Genomic DNA, 19,308 nt, shown 5'->3' on the forward strand with positions numbered 1-19,308 from the left:
CACAACAATAAAAACAAGGAATTAAAAAAATAGTAAAAACAAGGAAATTATATAAAAATAAAATTAAAACAGTTAAGAATAGAAAATGATTATACATAAAATACAGTGCAATTAGTTCGGACGTAGCGCAGTGCTCATTCAACAAATGCACAGCTAAACATATGAGTTTTGAGTCTGGATTTAAATGTGGCTAATGATTTAGCACATATGATCTCTTCTGGAAGCTGGTTCCAACTGCGGGCGGCATAATAGCTGAAAGCAGACTCCCCTTGTTTTGTGTGTGAACCCTTGGTATTTCGAACTGACTCGATCCTAATGATCTGAGTGGTCTGTTAGGTTTATATTCAGTGAGCATATCTGCAATGTATTTAGGTCCTATGCCATTGAGTGATTTATAAATGAGTAAAAGTATTTTAAAATCAATCCTAAATGTAACTGGAAGCCAGTGTAAGGACCTGAGGACTGGTGTGATATGCTCAGATTTTCTGGTTCTAGTCAGAATCCTGGCAGCAGCGTTCTGGATGAGCTGCAGCTGTCTAATGGTGGTCTTTGGAAGGCCGGTGAGGAGACCATTACAATAATCCACCCTGCTGGTGATAAAGGCATGAACAAGTTTATCCAAGTCTTGACTGGAAACAAAACATCTAATTCTTGCAATGTTTTTGAGATGATAGTATGCTGATTTAGTTACTGCTTTGACATGACTACTAAAACTAAGGTTTGTCTCTAGAATCACCCCAAGATTTTTGACTTGATTTTTTTGTTGTTTGACCCCTAGAGTCAAGGTATGCATTCACCTTGAGAACTTCATCTGTGTTTCCAAATGCATCGACTTCAGTTTTCTCCTTGTTTAACTGAAGAAAGTTCTGGCACATCCAACAGTTTATTTCATCGATGCATTGGCAGAGGGAGTCAATGGGGCTGTAGTCATTTGGAGATAAGGCTAGGTAAATCTGGGTATCATCAGCATAGCTCTGATAGGCAATTTGGTTCTTTCTCATTATTTGACTTAGTGGGAGCATATACAGGCTAAACAAGAGTGGTGCCAGAATTGAGCCTTGTGGGACTCCACATGTCATGGACATCCACCTAGACTTTTGCTCTCCTATACTCACATAGCCTCTCCCTTCTAAGTATGACTTGAACCATTTGAGTACCATCCCAGAAAGCCCGACCCAGTTTTCCAGTCTCTCTAGAAGTATGTTATGATCGACTGTTTCAAACGCAGCACTAAGATCTAGTAGTACCAGCACTGATATTTTGCCAGAATCAGAATTGAAGCGAATATCATTTATTATCTTAATAAGCGCGGTCTCTGTGCTGTGATGCGCTCGGAAACCAGATTGAAAATTGTCCAGGTATCCATTTGAGTTTAAGTAGTTGTTCAGCTGATTAAAAACTACCTTTTCAATAATCTTAACTATGAAAGGAAGGTTTGATATTGGTCTATAGTTGCTCAATATAGTGTTATCAAGATTGCGCTTTTTCAGAAGGGGCTTAATAATTGCAGTTTTCAGGGAGTTTAGAAACATCCCAGAAAGAAGTCAGTCTCTCAACAGCAGCAACAAGAGTGCGAGTGTTGTTTAAGTTACTGTTTATAAGGTTTGAGAAGAAGGTCTGTATAGCTGTGGCTAGTTCCACATTGAAAGCATGAATGTCTTTATAGATAGCCAAGTTAAAAGTTTGTCTTGAACTTTTTTTATCTAGTTTATCCTAACCTCCTCAGCTCATGTGAGTTGCCAGGTTGGTTTGCAGGCTTCCATGGCTGCAATAGGCTGTGTTTTCCACCAACTGGCAACCTGGTGTGTTGAAATGCTATTGGGTAAGATTTCAGTGTGGGAATCCCACAGACCAAAACAAAAACAAACATTCCAACACAGAATGCAAATTACAAAATAGAATAACTAGCTGTAACATTGTTTTTTTTTGGAGAGAAACAAGTATATGAACTTGTTTCCTAAATATCTGCAAACATATTGTGGTATAAAAACACATAACTTTAATTTTATTGTAACATTGTATTGTATGTCTTGCTCATTGTCTTGCTCAACTGCTTCACTAACTACTGATTTAGATACTGTAATGTGCAAATAGTTACAAGCATTTATATCACACAGTACTAATTAGGTATAAGAAGATAAGGAATAAGTACTATAGTAGCCAATATAATATGTACTAGCAACAAATAGAATTGATGCTATTCACTACTGGAATAAGTGATAGGATTTCATCTAATCAAATAAGTATTGTAGCCTACATTTAAAGACAGATGCTACGGATTATTGGACTACTTACAAGTAGCCTATATAGTTTAGGTAGTATCTGCTTATTTTTAAGGGTAATTGTTAAAATGGCTTGCCATACATATACACCACTGTCTGTGCACGTCTCCAGCCCCCCAGTCCACCGTTTTGTCTCTCTCTTCTCGCTCGATGTTCAGGAACGACTAGTGAGGAGGAACTCTCACTAGTTCTGCGAGTCCGCACCAAGTTTGTGACCTGGAATAAACGAGACACTTCTAAAAAGCGCAGCGTCGAGAGGAGCCTTAAACCGTCTTGAGGAAGGGGAAGAGCAGATTTAAAGACGTATATTCCCCAAAGACAGCGGTAAGTGATTCATTTGATTGACAGTTACGCAGTTCCTCGTGATAGAATGCTGCATTGTGATGACACGCGCTTTGTATAGTTTTTGTAAAGTTCTGTTGTGATTTTATTACGAACAGGCTGTGACATCATCATAACGTGTCAGTGCAGCACGCTCGTGCTCGTTCATTGAGTTGCTGTAGGAATATCTATAATTCAAGGCCAGGTGTGCGTGGAGTTTATTGAGAAGAATAGCACACGCTGTATACGCTGGCAATGGTATATTTTCATTCTGTCCCTTTGTAAATATGGAAGGATCATGTCTGGAGGGGACAGAGGGGGAGACACATGGGCAGTTTGGCATGACTATATTAGGAAAGTGACCGTGTCTGAAGACAGTGAGGGGGGCCTTCTCACATGGGACAAACTGTTGTGTGGTTTAAAGATACTGCATTCTGAAGGGGATTTAACAGCTCTACCCATGTAGTGTAGTATCTGTGACAATCACGTTTTTGCCAGTTTAAAATGAATAATAACTGTTGTGATTTCACAAATTTGTGCAATGGGGATCCGAATGTAGCCTATGTGTCTCAGACAATATATTAACTGCTATGAATTAGTTAAAATTCTACAACTTGTGCATGTGTAAATTAGAGGCAAGTACAAAGAATGTTGTTGTTTACCTCACTACCAAGGTGGATTGTAACATTAATAGAAAATATGGAGGTTTTAACTTGTGTACATTAAGCAAACATGCTTGATTAACATAATTATTAAGTCCCCTATCACCACCTACGATTTTAGTTCAAAATGATAAACAGATTGGAAACATTTGAATTAAAACAACCAAATTTGGAAACAAACATAGAAATATGTAAAAATAAATATACACTAAAAGCTCTAAAAACAAGCAATACATGTCTGATCATCTATGATATTTTAACATGTAGATCAAAGACATCTGTGTATGTTACATATCAAAAAAAAAAAAATGAATCAAATGATACCAGCTCTGATTAACAAAAATTAAAAATTGATATTTCTTGTCCTTAAATGTGTGATATAGTAAGCTCCAACTTGAAACACCTGTTCACTGTATCACAACGCAGCACCAATAATGTTTTCATTGTTCTTGTTGCATAGCAGTGTTCTATGTCAGAGTCTATATATGTAGGATTTGTCTTGAAAAGTATTTTAAGGAAAATTTGCATGTAATAGTTTCCCATGTAACAGTTTTATCAAAGACCTCTCATATTGGGTGATTAATTAACACGGCTGCAAATAATTATAAGTTAATTAAATGATATTATAAGTTAACTTTTACTTTCTTAGCTCAGCATTGTTTTTTGTCCTTTATATTAACTTCTGCTGTCACTTCAGTAAGGTGGTGCTCACACATGATAGTGATTTCATTCCTGTGGCTCATTTCTAATTGGTTAAACTGACAGCGTTATCATTCAGTCCGAGTTACAACTCTCCTGATCTGCCTAATGTTTTTAAGCTTTTGCCTAGCCATGGCTTGCGTTCTCTATTGTTCAATAGGAGTTATTTAGAGTGCTTTTGTGTTGATGATGCAGATTGTGTGTCTGTTTGTTTATGTCAATCATCTGTTGCTTCCACAAATAATTCTCTCATATGACAACTGGGAAAATACAAGGATTTTAAAAGGAAATATAATTACTCTACAATGTACATTAATATGTTTATCACAGTTATACCTGTCACCATAATATTTCCTCATCATTATTTTCAAATTATAATTACCACTATTAATATTTATAACAATATGCATAATATGTGTAGCGCTGTGTATTAATGTATCTTAATATGAAGATGTATATTTGAAACTTTAAACGGGCCATTATTTAGAGTACTAAATACCAGAAAATAATATATCTAACTGACATTAATAAAGTAAAGCAATATTTTACTGTCAATGTCATTAACAAATATGTTTTTAAATAAATGATCATTACAATTGAATTATACTTTATTAAGCCAGTTGCAATCAAATATACATTTAATTGAATATATATTTAACAGTTTGATAGGGATTACTAAGCAACTTTTCCACAGAGTGTACACCAAATAATTATTAAATATTATGTGTTATTTAGGCTATTTTATACACATTCAATATGTGTCTCTGTTTTTCACAGCCATGAGTCGCAGCATTGTGCGCCAGAGTAAATTCCGGCATGTTTTTGGGCAAGCGGCGAAAGCGGATCAAAGTTATGATGATATCCGGGTTTCCAAAGTGACATGGGACAGTTCCTTCTGTGCAGTTAACCCAAAGTTTCTGGCAGTTATAGTGGAGTCCAGTGGAGGCGGGGCCTTTCTGGTTCTGCCGCTCTCAAAGGTGAGTGGCTTGAGGAGAAAACTACTAAAACATGTACAACCGTACAGCCTTTGTCTTTTCTTTCATCTTCATGGGGCTATATGTATGGGTATGTTTGTTCAAGAGCCTCAACCGTGGCTCATGTTAAGGGTGCCCATCCCCCACAGGGCTTCCATTTCATGGAAACAGGGTACACAACTTGCATATGTTGTCTGAAACTTCTGTGACATACCGAAGCTGAGTTTAGAGATGATAAGTAAGCGTTTTTGAGTTGATGTAATCCCCATCATGCATTGCCATCTCTTCTTATCTGTTACTTAGCAGCTTGCATTTACAGTATCGGCAAACCAATGGAAATCAGTATGCCAATATGATGATTTTTCAATTATAACGTTGATTTGATAACATTTGATTTGTCCATTATAACATTTGATCACAAATACTGATGGAACTATAAAATAGTAAGCATGTTTTACAACATCAAATTTCTAATAAACTCCAGTAAAATCATATAATTTGTATGTCATCATATGGGTTTATATATCTTCTGTCTTCTGTCATTTGCTGGTTTCTTCAGAGTGCACCCATATGTAGCCTACTAGACATTTCTACCTAGTGGAATTACCACAATAATAGACTCATCATTAAACTGACATTAACTAATTTAAGCACAACCAAGTTTTTACTGTGATTTCATTTAATATAGAGAGTAGATTACATGTAATGTGTAGTTATTTCTCATAAATTAAATATATATATATATATATGTGTGTGTGTGTGTGTGTGTGTGTGTATGTATATATATATATATAATATATATATACATTTTGGTAACAGTGTTGAATAGTTGAATTTGATGAACACGACCTTATATTTCTGTAAAATTTGAGAAAATAAAATGAGCTGGGCTATAGAAAGGGGCCAAATAAAACTACTTGGGTAAACATCTAATATGCAGTTAAAAGTATCCAGCTTACAAAATGTATACATATATTATCATTCAAAAGTTTGGTGGCAGGAAAATTTGGACACTTAAAATGCCTAAATGTCATTAGATAACAGCATTTCAAACAAATGGTGAAAATTTTTGTCCAATTCCTTTTTATTTATTTATTTTAGAAAATCCTCTCATTTGGGCCTAATGTTATTTTAATGATTTTTCACACAGGTGTAGTTTGTCATATGAACAGACATTTGACAACCAAAGGCTGTCTAAATTTTAGACAAAGAGTTTTGACTGAATTATGAATAGTCAGCTACTTACATTGTGTAATATTTTTCTTGAAAAGTGTGTGTGCTATCTTTCTTTAAAACAAATGCCACTTGGTTTGGTAATTTTGTAATTTTATTAGTTTTTTTAAATGTAGTTTAAGTGTTCAAATAGCTACGTTTGGGACTACTGTATAAAGATCGGTAAAGGTTTATTTTAAGGTGTCCTTGTTACACGTAACATGTACATAAATTATGCATAATTACATGCTATTAACCCTAAACCAAACCCTAACCATATAGTAAGTACATGTAGTTAATTAATATTACTCAGTACTTAAATGTGTAATTACACTGTAACAAGGACACCTTTAAAATAAAGTGTAACCTAAAGTTCTTATAAAAATACGATTCCGATGTAGGTTACACACTCAAAGAGGTCTTCCACAATGGAAACTATTGTAGAAATGCTGAGTTTGGCATTAAAAAGCATCTTAAAATACTTCTAGTTGTTGCTAATGCATGTGTGACCTTTGTGGAATCAAAGTCAAGCATAATATATTGATCTACAGCTGTATATCACACCATTGAATGTTTTTTTTTTGGTGAGTTTGTCTTGATTCTCTTAGGGTCCATCATCAGTTAATGCCATTTTAGTGTAGCCTCTGCCGAGTCACGAGCATATATCAGCAGGCCTGGAAAGACACCCTATAAATACCCAGCTAGCCATCTCCTCTGCGCTCAGTCTCAGCAGGCCAAAAGAAAAACTCCCTTTTCAACGCCTCATCACAGGGTTATAAATACACACCAGGAGAATGAGGAGGGGAGTGACTGGAGGAGGAGCAGCCGAACACAGAACTAACACATGCTCACACCAGCTCCACACAAATAACAAAATATAATTAAAAGAAGTTACATCAGAATCCCTAAAGAATAATTATGCTTTGATAACATCAGTTTAGAAATACATGCCAGGGACTTTACAAAATAGCTTGAAATTGCAAAACAAACAAGAAGTCAAATATTTTTTATATCATTGAAAGGCAGAGCTTAACCTTCAGAAAATGTTGATCGTCAACCTCAGGAGATCAAAATAATTATTAAACAAACTGCTTCATTTTCTATTCATTTTGCAAAATTGACATTGACAATGTAATTCACATTGCAACAAAACCTGGGATATATCCACATGTTTAAAACCTGGATTGATGTGTTTTTGTAACACTAAATATTAAATAAATATTTATAGATAATATTTATTTCCCATAAATTAAAGTATTTGTTTAATATTTTTTAAACTTTGGTAAGCTTGTTGAACATAGCTTTCAATTTCTGTAAAATTGGAGAAAATTGAATGAGCCAAGCTGTAGAACGAGGCCAAATATGTTACTTCCTGGGTGTCAATATTTTAATAATTTTCTCTGTTTTCTAAAAAGGGTTCAGTTATGCAGACAGAATGACAAAAATGTGCATGCAGCTAAAACTTTTTGGATTACAAAAAATTACACATCTATCACTGTTTATATATATATATATATATATATATATATATATATATAAGAGTTCAGACGCAAAAGCCTCTTAAGTGCCATCTGAAATTTTCATCTAAAATGAGCATTTTTATATCAGGCTACTATGTTTAGGTTCAGTAATTTTACACTAATGGCAATGTATAGGCCCTTTTCTATGCAATTAAAGTGAAATAACTGAACCTAAACATAGGAGCCTGATGAAAATGCAATTTCAGACGGCACTTGGAGGCTTTTGCATCTATATATATATAATGGTTTTCGAAACAAATATTAAGCAACTGTTTTCAATATTTATAATAATAAGAAATGATTCTTGAGCATCAAATTGGCATATTTGAATAGTTTCTGAAGGATCATGTGACACTGAAGACTAGAGTAATGGCTACTGAAAATTCAGCTTTCTCGTTACAGGAATAAACTACAGTTTGAAATATATTAAAATAGAAAGCATTCATTTTTAAATTGTAATATTTTATAATATATTTATTAGGGCAAAATAAAATCCAAAATAAAAGTTTTTATTAATGTATTATATGTGTGTGTACTGTGTATATTTATTATTACACACATACAGTATATATTTAAAAATATTTACATGTATATATTTATATTCATATAATTTACATTATATATAAATATATTTAGTATATACACATAACATATTTTTCTTAAATATATACATGCATGTGTGTGTATTTATATATACATAATAAATTTACACAGTACACACACATATATTATGTAAACAAAAACGTTTATTTTGAATGCGATTAATCATGATTAATCATTGACCAGCACTAATATTTATACTATATTTTTGATCAAATAAATGCAGACTAAGATTAAAAGAGACTAAGATTAAAAAGTCTTACCGACCCCAGTTGCTTATATACTGACTTTATATGTGTCTCAATAATTAACATTATCCTTCTTTTAATGTCGTAGGTGGGTCGAGTGGACAAAAACTACCCTCTAGTGATTGGACACTCGGGACCTGTTCTGGACATTGACTGGTGTCCTCACAATGACAATATCCTGGCCAGCTGCTCTGAAGACACCACTTCCATGGTAATCATCATGACAGACATTCATAAACATCTCAGTTGCATTTTTACAAACAAATGAAGCATGTCTCCATATATACCTACTCACACTGGAGGGAAAGATCACATGACAGACAATAGTGCTAATATGAAGGGTGATGACTGGAGTTAACGGTTCGGCATGGGACAGGAGCTGGTATTTATAGACACATGTTAGAAAGGCACTCTCGGCCAGAAACCTGTTCACAAATAAGCCAGTGGTAATGACAGACAAGGAAAGATGGGTCTGAGTTGTCTATAGGGATGAGTCATTTCAGCACACACTGGAACATGTGCATGTCCTCATGCACAAACACTTCTGTATGCAGTGATCTCATGAAGTATTTGGACGCCTAAGCCACACTTAAAAGTGTATAAATGTCATTACATTAAATAAAAAGGTAACACAAAAGAATTTCAAGTTAAAATTATAAAACAATACACAACAATTGTTACAAATAAAACAAAACAATTGTATGTGAGCGAGCATAAATGCTGAAAGTACAATACAGTATATTGAAAACAAATATGGGATGCATTTCCCCAAAGTTATAATATAGAGATATTATAATATATGAATGCTATTTCATTACATTATATTACAAACATGAATGGCATGCACCGTATGCACTGCTGTTAGAGGAGGTTAACTGCAGCTGTCATCTGTGCTGGCATTGCTGCTGTGCTCATTGGTTACTAAAGGAACGTTCCTACAATGTACTGCAAACCAATATATAAGTGTACCCAGACAGTTTAATTTAATTGTTTGAATTTGTAAATAAAACAAAGATTACTGGAAAATTATCTTTACACAAATTGTTTTTCAGTCTAGGCTGATAGATTATAAGTACTCTATTATGTTACTACAGAAAAAATGTAACAAAACGAATTTGCAATATATATAACTAGTATCATTACAAAATTTTATTTGCAACATTGTGGTCAATCAACCTTCCACATTCTAACATTTAAAGCAGATGAACATGTATGTACGGCTTTAAAATATTTATTTTTATGTGTTTTTTACATTATTTTTTAATAATTATGTTAATAAATATAAAAATGTTTAAGTCATCCAGGTTGCAGGATGATCTAAAAATATTACAATTAATTATAATAAAATATTAAATCCTCAGAAGTTTGTTGAGGCCCCCCTGTTTGAGAACCATTGCTCTAATAGAATTGTGTTTACTCAGGTATGGCAGATCCCTGACCACACTCCCTCTCGTCCCATCAGCGAGCCCATTGTGGTGCTGGAGGGTCACTCTAAACGCGTGGGCATCATTAAATGGCACCCCACTGCCCGCAACATACTCCTCACTGCAGGTAAAGATCAGTACAATAGACACCAATTTCTTACATTAAAAGTGTATAAAAATAAGATGACTTCAGTTTGCTTTTGTCTCAGGCAGTGATAATCTGATCATCATCTGGAATGTGGGCACTGGAGAACCCTTGATCACAATGGATGACCATCCTGATCTCATCTATAACGTCAGCTGGAACTACAACGGTAGCTTGTTCTGCACCACCTGCAAAGACCGTCGCCTTCGAGTGTGTGATCCCCGGAAAAACGAGGTGGTGGCGGTAAGTATTATAGCAGAGAAAAGAAGAAAAACCTCAGGGATGTTGGTTAACTTGGACATTATGGACATTTTTTCATCTGTAGGAAAGAATGTCCCCACATGAGGGTATCCGGCCAATGAGAGCCATTTTTACCAAAGAGGGCAACATTTTCACCACAGGTTTCACCAGGATGAGCCAGAGAGAGCTTGGCCTGTGGGATCCGGTAATGGAGCAAAATGAAAAGGATAGTTTATTTACTTACCTTCATGTTATTCCATACCCATTTTGCTTTGGTTAATCTTCGACACAAATTTAAATATTTTTAGTGAAACCTGAGAACTTTTTGTCCCTCCATTGAAGGTCCAGGTAACGAAAACATTATGAAGTCATCGTAAAATCAGTCTGTATGAATTGAGTGGTTTAATCCAAGTCTTAGGAAGAGATATGTTCATTTTATAAGATTTTATTGACATATAAACACATACATATAGCATGTCACATGGTAAACATGGAAGCTTGTGTATGTGTCACATGCTAGAACAAACCTCATTGGTTCTCCTGTGTAATGCATACATGTTTGAGCTTTCATGTTTACCATATGTGACTTGCTCTATGTATGTGTGCCAATCATTGTTTAGATGTAAATAGAAGCCTAAATGAAATCTGCTCATCACATAAAGTGATCATATCTCTTCAAAATGATTATTTTTATGATGCCTTTGTGACCTTTTTGGATATTCTAAGTATTGGTTACCTGGACTTTCAGTGGACAGAAAGAAACCTCTCCGGTTTCACTGAAATACCTTCCTTTGTGACTCGATTAGCCAAAGTTTTATGGGTTTGGAACAATATGAGGGTGATTAAATGGTGACAGAATTTTCATTTATGCATTTAAGACTCATTAATAATTATTCTATATTTTGATCAGTTTTGTTTCACTGCCCTTGTTTTCTTTCAGTTCACTGATGGTGTTCATTTCTGTCATTGTTTAGACTAATTTTGAAGAACCCATAGCACTACTGGAGTTGGACACAAGTAATGGAGTTCTATTGCCTTTTTATGATCCAGACACTAACATTGTGTATCTCAGTGGCAAGGTATGACTCCATGTTTCATCTTCATTTGTTATCTTACTCAGGCTGACACTGTAAAGTTGTTTCTGTCTCCACAGGGTGACAGCAGTATTCGGTATTTTGAGATCACAGAGGAGCCTCCCTATGTGCATTACATCAGCACATTTAGTAGCAAGGAGCCACAGAGAGGAATGGGCTTCATGCCCAAGAGAGGAGTGGACGTCAGCAAGTGTGAGATTGCCAGGTCAGTTTTGCATGGTTATACTGGTTGATTTGGATATATGTTAGTTACTTTAAAATGTTGTGTAAAGAAATACCATACATCTACACTACCATTCAAAAGTTTGTGGTCAGTGACTTCAGCAGTGTGTTCAGCAGGGACACATTAAACTGATGAAAAGTGACAGTTTATCTATTTCAAATAAATACTGTTCTTTTAAGCTTTCTATTCATCAAGGAAAAAAACCCACAAAAATATTAAGCAGCACAAATGTTTTCAATGTGGATAAGAATATTTTGAGCACCAAATCAGCATATTAGAATGATAACTAAAGGATAATGTGACTCAAAACTTTTATTATTCCTCATAGATTATATAAACTCCATGAAAGAAAGTGTGAGCCTATTATGATGACAGTACCCAGAAAGGTAAGCACACATTCTTTGTTTAGGGTTATTTCAAACCTGAACCTCTATGAACACAAATCCAACAAAATTGAAGAATTGAAAACCAAAAGTTGATTATATGATGAAGTGTGTAAAATCTGTTCATCCAGTTACATAATTCTCTTTCTGTTGTTATGATGCCAGTCGGACCTGTTCCAGGATGATCTGTACCCAGACACAGCAGGCCCAGAGCCGGCTCTGGAACCTGAGGAATGGATGGACGGACGAGACGCAGACCCCATATTAGTGTCTATGAGGGATGGCTATGTTCCTCCAAAGAGTAGAGAGCTAAAGGTGGCCAAGAAGAATGTTCTAGACACCAGACCTGCAACACGTAGAAGCATGTCTGCTGTAGATGGAAGTAGTTTGCCCGTAAGTAGAATGTCTTGCTTATCCTTGGTCTTAAAATGTCTCCTTTATAGCTTCGTTCCTTCATCACCTCCATTTCGGACATTTCTTAAGAAGCAAATAGGGCTGGGAGTCTTATCGGGTTCATTTAAAAATAAACAAACCAAAAAAATACATTGGAACATTATAACAACATACCCTAACAATGTTTTCTGTGGTTTTGTATCTATAATGCTACGGCAGATTAATGTTTTAGCTGTAGCTTGATGTCTGATACGATGAATCAGATCAGTTTTTTTGGGTACTTTGAAATTTGGTAATTTGAAGAACTGAATTGTGGAAACCACAATGTAAGTGTAATCTGAACCTGATTCATCCAATTTATTTTGATTCCCATCCCTAGAAGCTAAACATTTCTTTCCATTTCCAAATTAAGCCTGTCCTTGACTTGCTCTTTTTCTTTTTTTTCCTCTCTTTTTTTGCTTCTCTCTTCTATTTCCTCTTTCCAACTGCCATCTTCTCCTTTGCTTTGTTCTCAATCTCTTTCAAACTCTAGCCTCAGTTGTTGGAGAAACTTGTTGAGGAGATCCAAAATCTGAAGGCCACAGTTCTTTCTCAGGAGAAACGAATCTGTGACTTAGAGAATAAGCTCTCTAAGTACACTAATGGCACAGTCTGAATAAAGCTAACTCATCCTGTGCACACTGCCCAATTCACTGCTAACCCCTTACAACTAAAGTATGAGCACAGATAGGCCAACACCGCCACTTGACTTCACAGGCTTTTTCTAAATGTGAATAAATCACCTATACAGTAGTTACATTTCGGATCATTAGGAGATTTAATTTGGCAAAGGCACTTTTATTGCTCGTCCTGATGCTTTGTAGAAAAATTGTTAATATTGTGTAGTAGTACACAATATTAGCTATATTCCTTAAATGCTTAAGGAATCATATCAGGAAGAATTTATGTCAGCTATGCAAAAGGTAGGCAAAACCACCTTCATTTTAGGATTTACAAATCCTTTAATGTACTTACTGCTTTTTACCCTTCAATGCTGACAAAGAATGACAGAAGAAATGTAGCTGCAGCTTTCTGTAGTGGTTAACAGTCACAGTGTCTTTGGTAGTCTCTGTGTGAACATACCTCATTGTAAAGACCAGGACTTGGGATCAGATGGTAGCATATGTAGCTCTTATTTGGTCAGCTCTGGACAAGCAACATCTATGGCATGACTATGATATGTCAGGACAGTAGCAAGCTCAGTAATGCTGCCAGTACACTACACGATTTTGAAATAATCGGAGTGCTGTTCTTTTCACACTACGCTAAATTTTGCTGTGCTTTGCACATAAGTCGGTGACTGTGGGTCACACATTAAACAATTTCACTAGGAAGAATCCCCATTTCTCGTTTACAAAACGCATTTGCGAAAAGTGATACAGGATCTGACATATCACGCATGAATGGAATTCTGGAGTGGAACTGGAATTCCTTCAAATCAAACTGGTGATCCACAAGAAGCTTGCAATCTACAAAAACAAAAAACAAACCAAAAAAAGAGACGATTATGGAGAAGAGATTGGTTGAGAAGATGACTTCTCAATATTTCCCTTGCGCTATATGTTGTTCTCCTCTCATTAGGTGTAGGTCGTTGCTAATGTCATTTCCCGTCAAAACATTTTGCACTGCAAGATTTCACATTTGCAGACAGGCCCAGATATTTAGCCTGCTAATAACTTCTCGGGCATCAGTGCTTTTCTCAGATTGTCTCTTTCTCCACTATATGACCTCACACTATACAATAGACACTCAAGTAAACAAGCATCGATTTGCCTTAGATTTTAGGCTGACCTCCAGAAAAATCTTCTTGTTGGTGATCTCCAGAAAAATAGGGCCTAAAATCGTGTAGTGTATTCCCAGCTTGAGAGTTCTGTACATCACTTATTGCCATTTTATTGTAGTGGAATAGTTCACCCAAAAATGATGTACTCTTGTTATACTGACCCTAATATTGTTCCAAACTATTAAGTTTATTTTTTGGTCAAATTTAAAAGTTGTTGCTAAATGTCCAAGCTGCTCTTTTCCATACAATGAATGTGAGTGATTACTCGGGCTGTGAAGCTCCAAAAATGACAAAAAAGCACTAAAAAGTAACAAAAGTGGTCCGTGTGACTCATGCACTATATTCCAAATGTTCTGAAGACTTACGATAACTTTTTGTGGGGAACAAACATGGCATCACGAGATGCATCATGCCATCAGCGACATGAAGATTATTGGTTCTTGCGCAACAGATTTCACATATTTAAACATTTTTAAATCAAAACAAGCACATATTCTATTTGAGATCTACAGCAAAAGGAATTAAAAATAACTACTTTTGGTCTATTCTTCATAGAAATAGTGCCATGAAAAACCACCATGTATAGACCACATAGCTTCAGAAGACTTGGCATGTAGTGTATGCGTGTGTTGGTTTGTGTATTAGTATTATACTTTCGTTTCACTTTATTTTAAGGTTGTTACAGTGTAATTATACAATTAAGTACTGAGTAATATTAATTAACTACATGTACTTAGAATATGGTTAGGGTTAAGATTAGGGTCTCTTGCATGTAATTATGCATAATTTATTGTTATAAGTTATTATAATAGAAAGTACATGTAAAGTAACTAGGACACCTTAAAATAAAGTGTTACCTATACTTTTGTTTTTCTCACCTTTTTGAAACTTGAACATTGACAACATCAACACACACTTTCATTGCATGAAAAAACAGCCTGAACATTCTAGATAAGATTAAAACGTATGTAGATATGAATGAGAACAGAATTTTCATCTTTGGGTGAACAATTCCTTAAGGCAAGATGCAGGAGGCTCCTGGGAAAATCTTTATATAAAGATATCAAAATGTAAATCTAAAGAAGCAAAGGATGTTTGCATAGACAACATATCTCCATTTGTCTCTCTTTGTAAGAGTGCTTGCATTATTGACTCGTAAATTGCTACTAACATCTCACTTTACACACCTCTGCATTTCCAGCTTTGACCAACACGATTAAAACTCATGTGGCTTCTGTTTAACATTTAAAAATGTAAATATTATTCTAAAAAAAAAAAAAAACATGAAAAACAGCAAAATATCAAAACCAAAGACATTGTTTTGTGTTTATGCAGAGGATAATTTGTCAGTATTATGGTTTGAATAAAACTCTTTTATACAAAAAAAAAAAAGTTGCCATTGTTGCCTGCACAGTCACTTGCTCATAAAAATGCATGGACACACACAACACATCCACCATGGTTAATTACTCTCTCTGCAGCTTGATAATTTATTTCTAGAGACATACCAGACAGCATCTCTGTTCAGTTTTTAGTTATGGGACCATACAGCTAGCACATTTTTATTATATAAACAACCCAGGAACAAAGGGTACTGATTTGGGTGCAATATCCTCAAGGTCTCTAACCTATTCAGATGGCGACCTGTTAATGGTCACTTTTCAATGCGTTCCACCTCTGTAGTACTTGAAGTGTATTCTAAAGGCAGTAAAGTAAAGAAGTGCTTGAATCTTAGACTTTCAACTGGCAAAACCTCCATTAGACTGCTATTGGACTGCTTCCTACAGTTAACAACAGTCTGTGGATTAAAGTATTGTTAATGATTTCTGAAAGAGAGGGAGCAACAATGTTTGCTATGGGTAGGGGAGGAGGTAAAAGTTCATTTAGGCTGACATGCTAGTGAGAGTAGAACAGATCATTTGGTTTAAAGATCTTTTGAGTTTTTCCACTTGCTCACTTGAGAAAACCATTGGCCACCAACCTCAGTGTTAAGGTAGGTTCCTTATGCCATTGGTGAGACCTATAGGTTACAGATTTGAGAGCAATGTGGGACTTATTCCTCTGCCTGTTACCTTCTTTGCTGCTGGTCCTGGTTACGATATTGCGTCGTTGGAACTGGATCAGTCGTCTTGCAGATAGTACTATTCAGCAGTTAGGTCGCTGTATGTGGATTATGGCCTGTAGACTCTTGAAGCTGCCATGCTTTACAGTATCAGGATCCATAGAAGAATGCCAGGCAGAAGTCAGACTGATCTGTAAACCCACGGCCCTTGCCAGCCACCTGAAGAAACACTGCTATACTTTGGCCCAGCCTCCTCTGGCAAGATGGCCTCAGGCCGACCCTCATTTTCAGATAATTACCAATCTCATGTGGCCCACAAAGGAAGGTGCTGAACTGAAAGGAGGAGTCCGCTTTACACGGGATAACCTTCTTCTAAAGGATGGGGGTATTGTGGCCCTGGATTGGGCTGCAAGTCTGACGGATCAACAAGCTCAAGCCAAAAGAAATCATCATCCTGGAGGGAGATTTCTGGGCCATCACTCTAGTAATCCTGCTATTATTGTTATAATTCCCAACGCCCTAGGCAGAGTAACACCACACTTGCTCATGTTGTGCTACAAGTCTTTGCAACAGGGTTTCTATCCAGTGGTTTTCCATCGACGTGGTCATAGTGGTTGCCCATTGACTACTCCACACTACCAGGAGTTTGGAAATACTTCTGACCTTGCGCAAGCAGTAGCGTACTTGCGGAGTCATTATCCATCCTCAACTTTGCTTGCAGTAAGTGAGGGCTCGGGATCAGGGTTACTGCTGTCTTATCTCGGGGAATGTGGCTCTTCATCCTACCTGACGGCCGCTGCTTGCATCTCTCCTGTGTTTCATGGACAACTTTGGTTTGAGTATGAGCTGCCTTGGCTCTATCACTGGATAACCCTCATCTACCACAAGTTTCAAATAAACAGGTAGAAAATTCCTCACAGATGTTGACTGATCTATGCTAAAATGTTATGGATTGCAGACTCTACTGCTGTAGAAGTACAAGTTAAAGCAGGGGTGTCCAAATTCGGTCCCGGAGTTCCACTGTCCTGCAGATTGTGCTCCAACTTACCTCAACACACCTGCCTTGATGTTTCTAGTATGCCTAGTAAGACCTTGATTAGCTGGTTCAGGTGTGTTTAATTGGAGGTTGGAGCTAAACTCTGCAGGTCAGTGGCCCTCCAGGAGCAGGATCAGACACCCTTGGGTTAAAGCAGGGGTCACCAAACTTGGTCCTGCAGAGTTTAGCTCCAACCCTAAATCAAACACACCTGAACTAGCTAATCAAGGTCTTGGTAGGTATACTTGAAACTTCCAGACAGGTGTGTTGAGGCAAGTTGGAGCTAAACTCTGCAGGACACAGGCCCTCCAGGACCAAGTCTGGAGACCTCTGGGTTAAAGAAATGTTCACCCAAAAATGACAAATGAAAGAAAACACATTTAAATTAGATTATGCAACTTGTGTCCTGTGCTAAAATTGACAGTTTGCACTTAAAAGCCTTCATTTCAATCTTGCCATCACTTGGCTCACAAGCAACGTGGACTTTTGTGGTGCTTTATAGCCATTTTTGAAGGTCAACAGCATCAATCCATCCCTGTTCTTTTATGCTGCCAAATACACAATTTTAGTCCCAATTTTCCAATCGCAGACGGATCTGTGTTCATTTACGTGAGTAACAATAACTATGTATAGCTTTTCAAAGACATGACCTGAAAGTGCCAATGTGTCCCTGACGCCCAAGAGATATTTCGCAGGCTACATTGAGCTGTATAGTGTATAGGCAGCATTATAGTGTTTCACAAAAGAACGTATTGGAATGACACAAGGATGAGTAAATGACAACCAGATTTTCATTTTTGGGTCAACAATCTTGTGAATGGGATAATACAAAAACTGCAATCCAAGATAGGGCATCACAAGATGCCATAGTGCAAAACTACCACCTGAAAAAGCAACTAGGACTTCTAGCTCTTTGAATTTATAAATTTGACCCTTTTCACAGGTACGCCACTGCTTTGAGCTCTGTGATGGATGTAGCAAAAATTCTACATTGCAACTCCTTGCAAGATATGGAAAAGCTCATGTTCTGTGCTCCTAAGCAGTCGGAGCAAAGAATGTCAGACTCAGTGGACAATGTTGGAAAGGACAATTTAAGATTATCGGTGAAGCCTGACTGGCCAAGTTACTGGGAGAGGAATGAACCTTTACGAGATGCAGACGAAGTGGCAGTGCCAGTGCTCTGTTTGTGTAGCCAAGATGACCCTCTTCTTCCACCTCTCTCCACTGTACCTGAGGGACTTTTTCATAATAGCCCTTACTTCCTGCTGGCTGTGACGCAACAGGGAGGACACTGCGGCTTTATGCATGAGGATGGTCATGGAGGTATTACTTCCTGGAGTCATTCTGTGGTGCTGGAATACTTTAGGGTAGTTGCCGATTTCTTCATGGTAGAGGAGAAGAAAAGCTTCAAAGATGTTATTGCACAATGTGGCAGCCAGAGTCTGAAGCATAGTGCCAGTGCTGTGCAGTCCAGAAGAAGAACAACTTTGCTCCGGAAAGAAAGGCCCATCCGAAGACGGCAAATCTCAACTCCCTCTGACAAATTCACATTCGAAGAGGAACAGGAGGATTTTACTTGGAATAGATCCTACACGCGCTGAGTGAAGCAGGTAGTACCATAAGGTCATAGCAGATTGGCAGTGCTAAACTTCCTACCAGTATACGTTTAAGAAATATGAGGTGCCCTTTGTTAAGAAACCACAGTTTTGCAGAAATGAGTAAGGAAGACACCATGGAAGATGAAGGGAACAAAATGGAAAGACCATGTTGATAGACAAAAGGGATATCTACTGACTGGCAAGGGACTTAATTATGTTGACAGCTCAGCCTATAGCATTAGATGATATATTTAACCAATTGTTTGTACAAATTAAGTTGGAACAAGTTGGTCAAACTCTGTGTGCGAGAAAGTTTTCCCCTCAGAAGACGAAGAGGTCTGTCTAAATTTTGGACTCATTATCTGAATTC

At 36.7% G+C, this 19,308-nt stretch overlaps 2 protein-coding genes across 2 annotated transcripts; both read left to right on the forward strand.

Moving 5' to 3' along the window:
- Nucleotides 1-2,384: 2,384 nt before the first annotated feature.
- coro6 (coronin 6) lies at nt 2,385-16,095 on the forward strand. The gene is made up of 11 exons (XM_058759322.1): nt 2,385-2,606; nt 4,742-4,941; nt 8,607-8,729; nt 9,940-10,069; nt 10,152-10,330; nt 10,413-10,532; nt 11,302-11,406; nt 11,481-11,626; nt 11,973-12,030; nt 12,193-12,420; nt 12,953-16,095. The coding sequence occupies exons 2-11, from the start codon at nt 4,744-4,746 to the stop codon at nt 13,073-13,075; spliced, it is 1,410 nt and encodes a 469-aa protein (XP_058615305.1). The 5' UTR covers nt 2,385-2,606; nt 4,742-4,743; the 3' UTR covers nt 13,076-16,095.
- Nucleotides 16,096-16,285: 190 nt separating this feature from the next.
- LOC131529524 (protein ABHD15) lies at nt 16,286-19,302 on the forward strand. Its single transcript, XM_058759321.1, has 2 exons — nt 16,286-17,206; nt 18,284-19,302. The coding sequence occupies exons 1-2, from the start codon at nt 16,287-16,289 to the stop codon at nt 18,939-18,941; spliced, it is 1,578 nt and encodes a 525-aa protein (XP_058615304.1). The 5' UTR covers nt 16,286; the 3' UTR covers nt 18,942-19,302.
- The last annotated feature ends 6 nt before the right edge of the window (nt 19,303-19,308 follow it).

The sequence above is a fragment of the Onychostoma macrolepis genome, chromosome 21 (genome assembly GCF_012432095.1).
Source record: "Onychostoma macrolepis isolate SWU-2019 chromosome 21, ASM1243209v1, whole genome shotgun sequence".
NCBI classification, from domain to species: domain Eukaryota; kingdom Metazoa; phylum Chordata; class Actinopteri; order Cypriniformes; family Cyprinidae; genus Onychostoma; species Onychostoma macrolepis.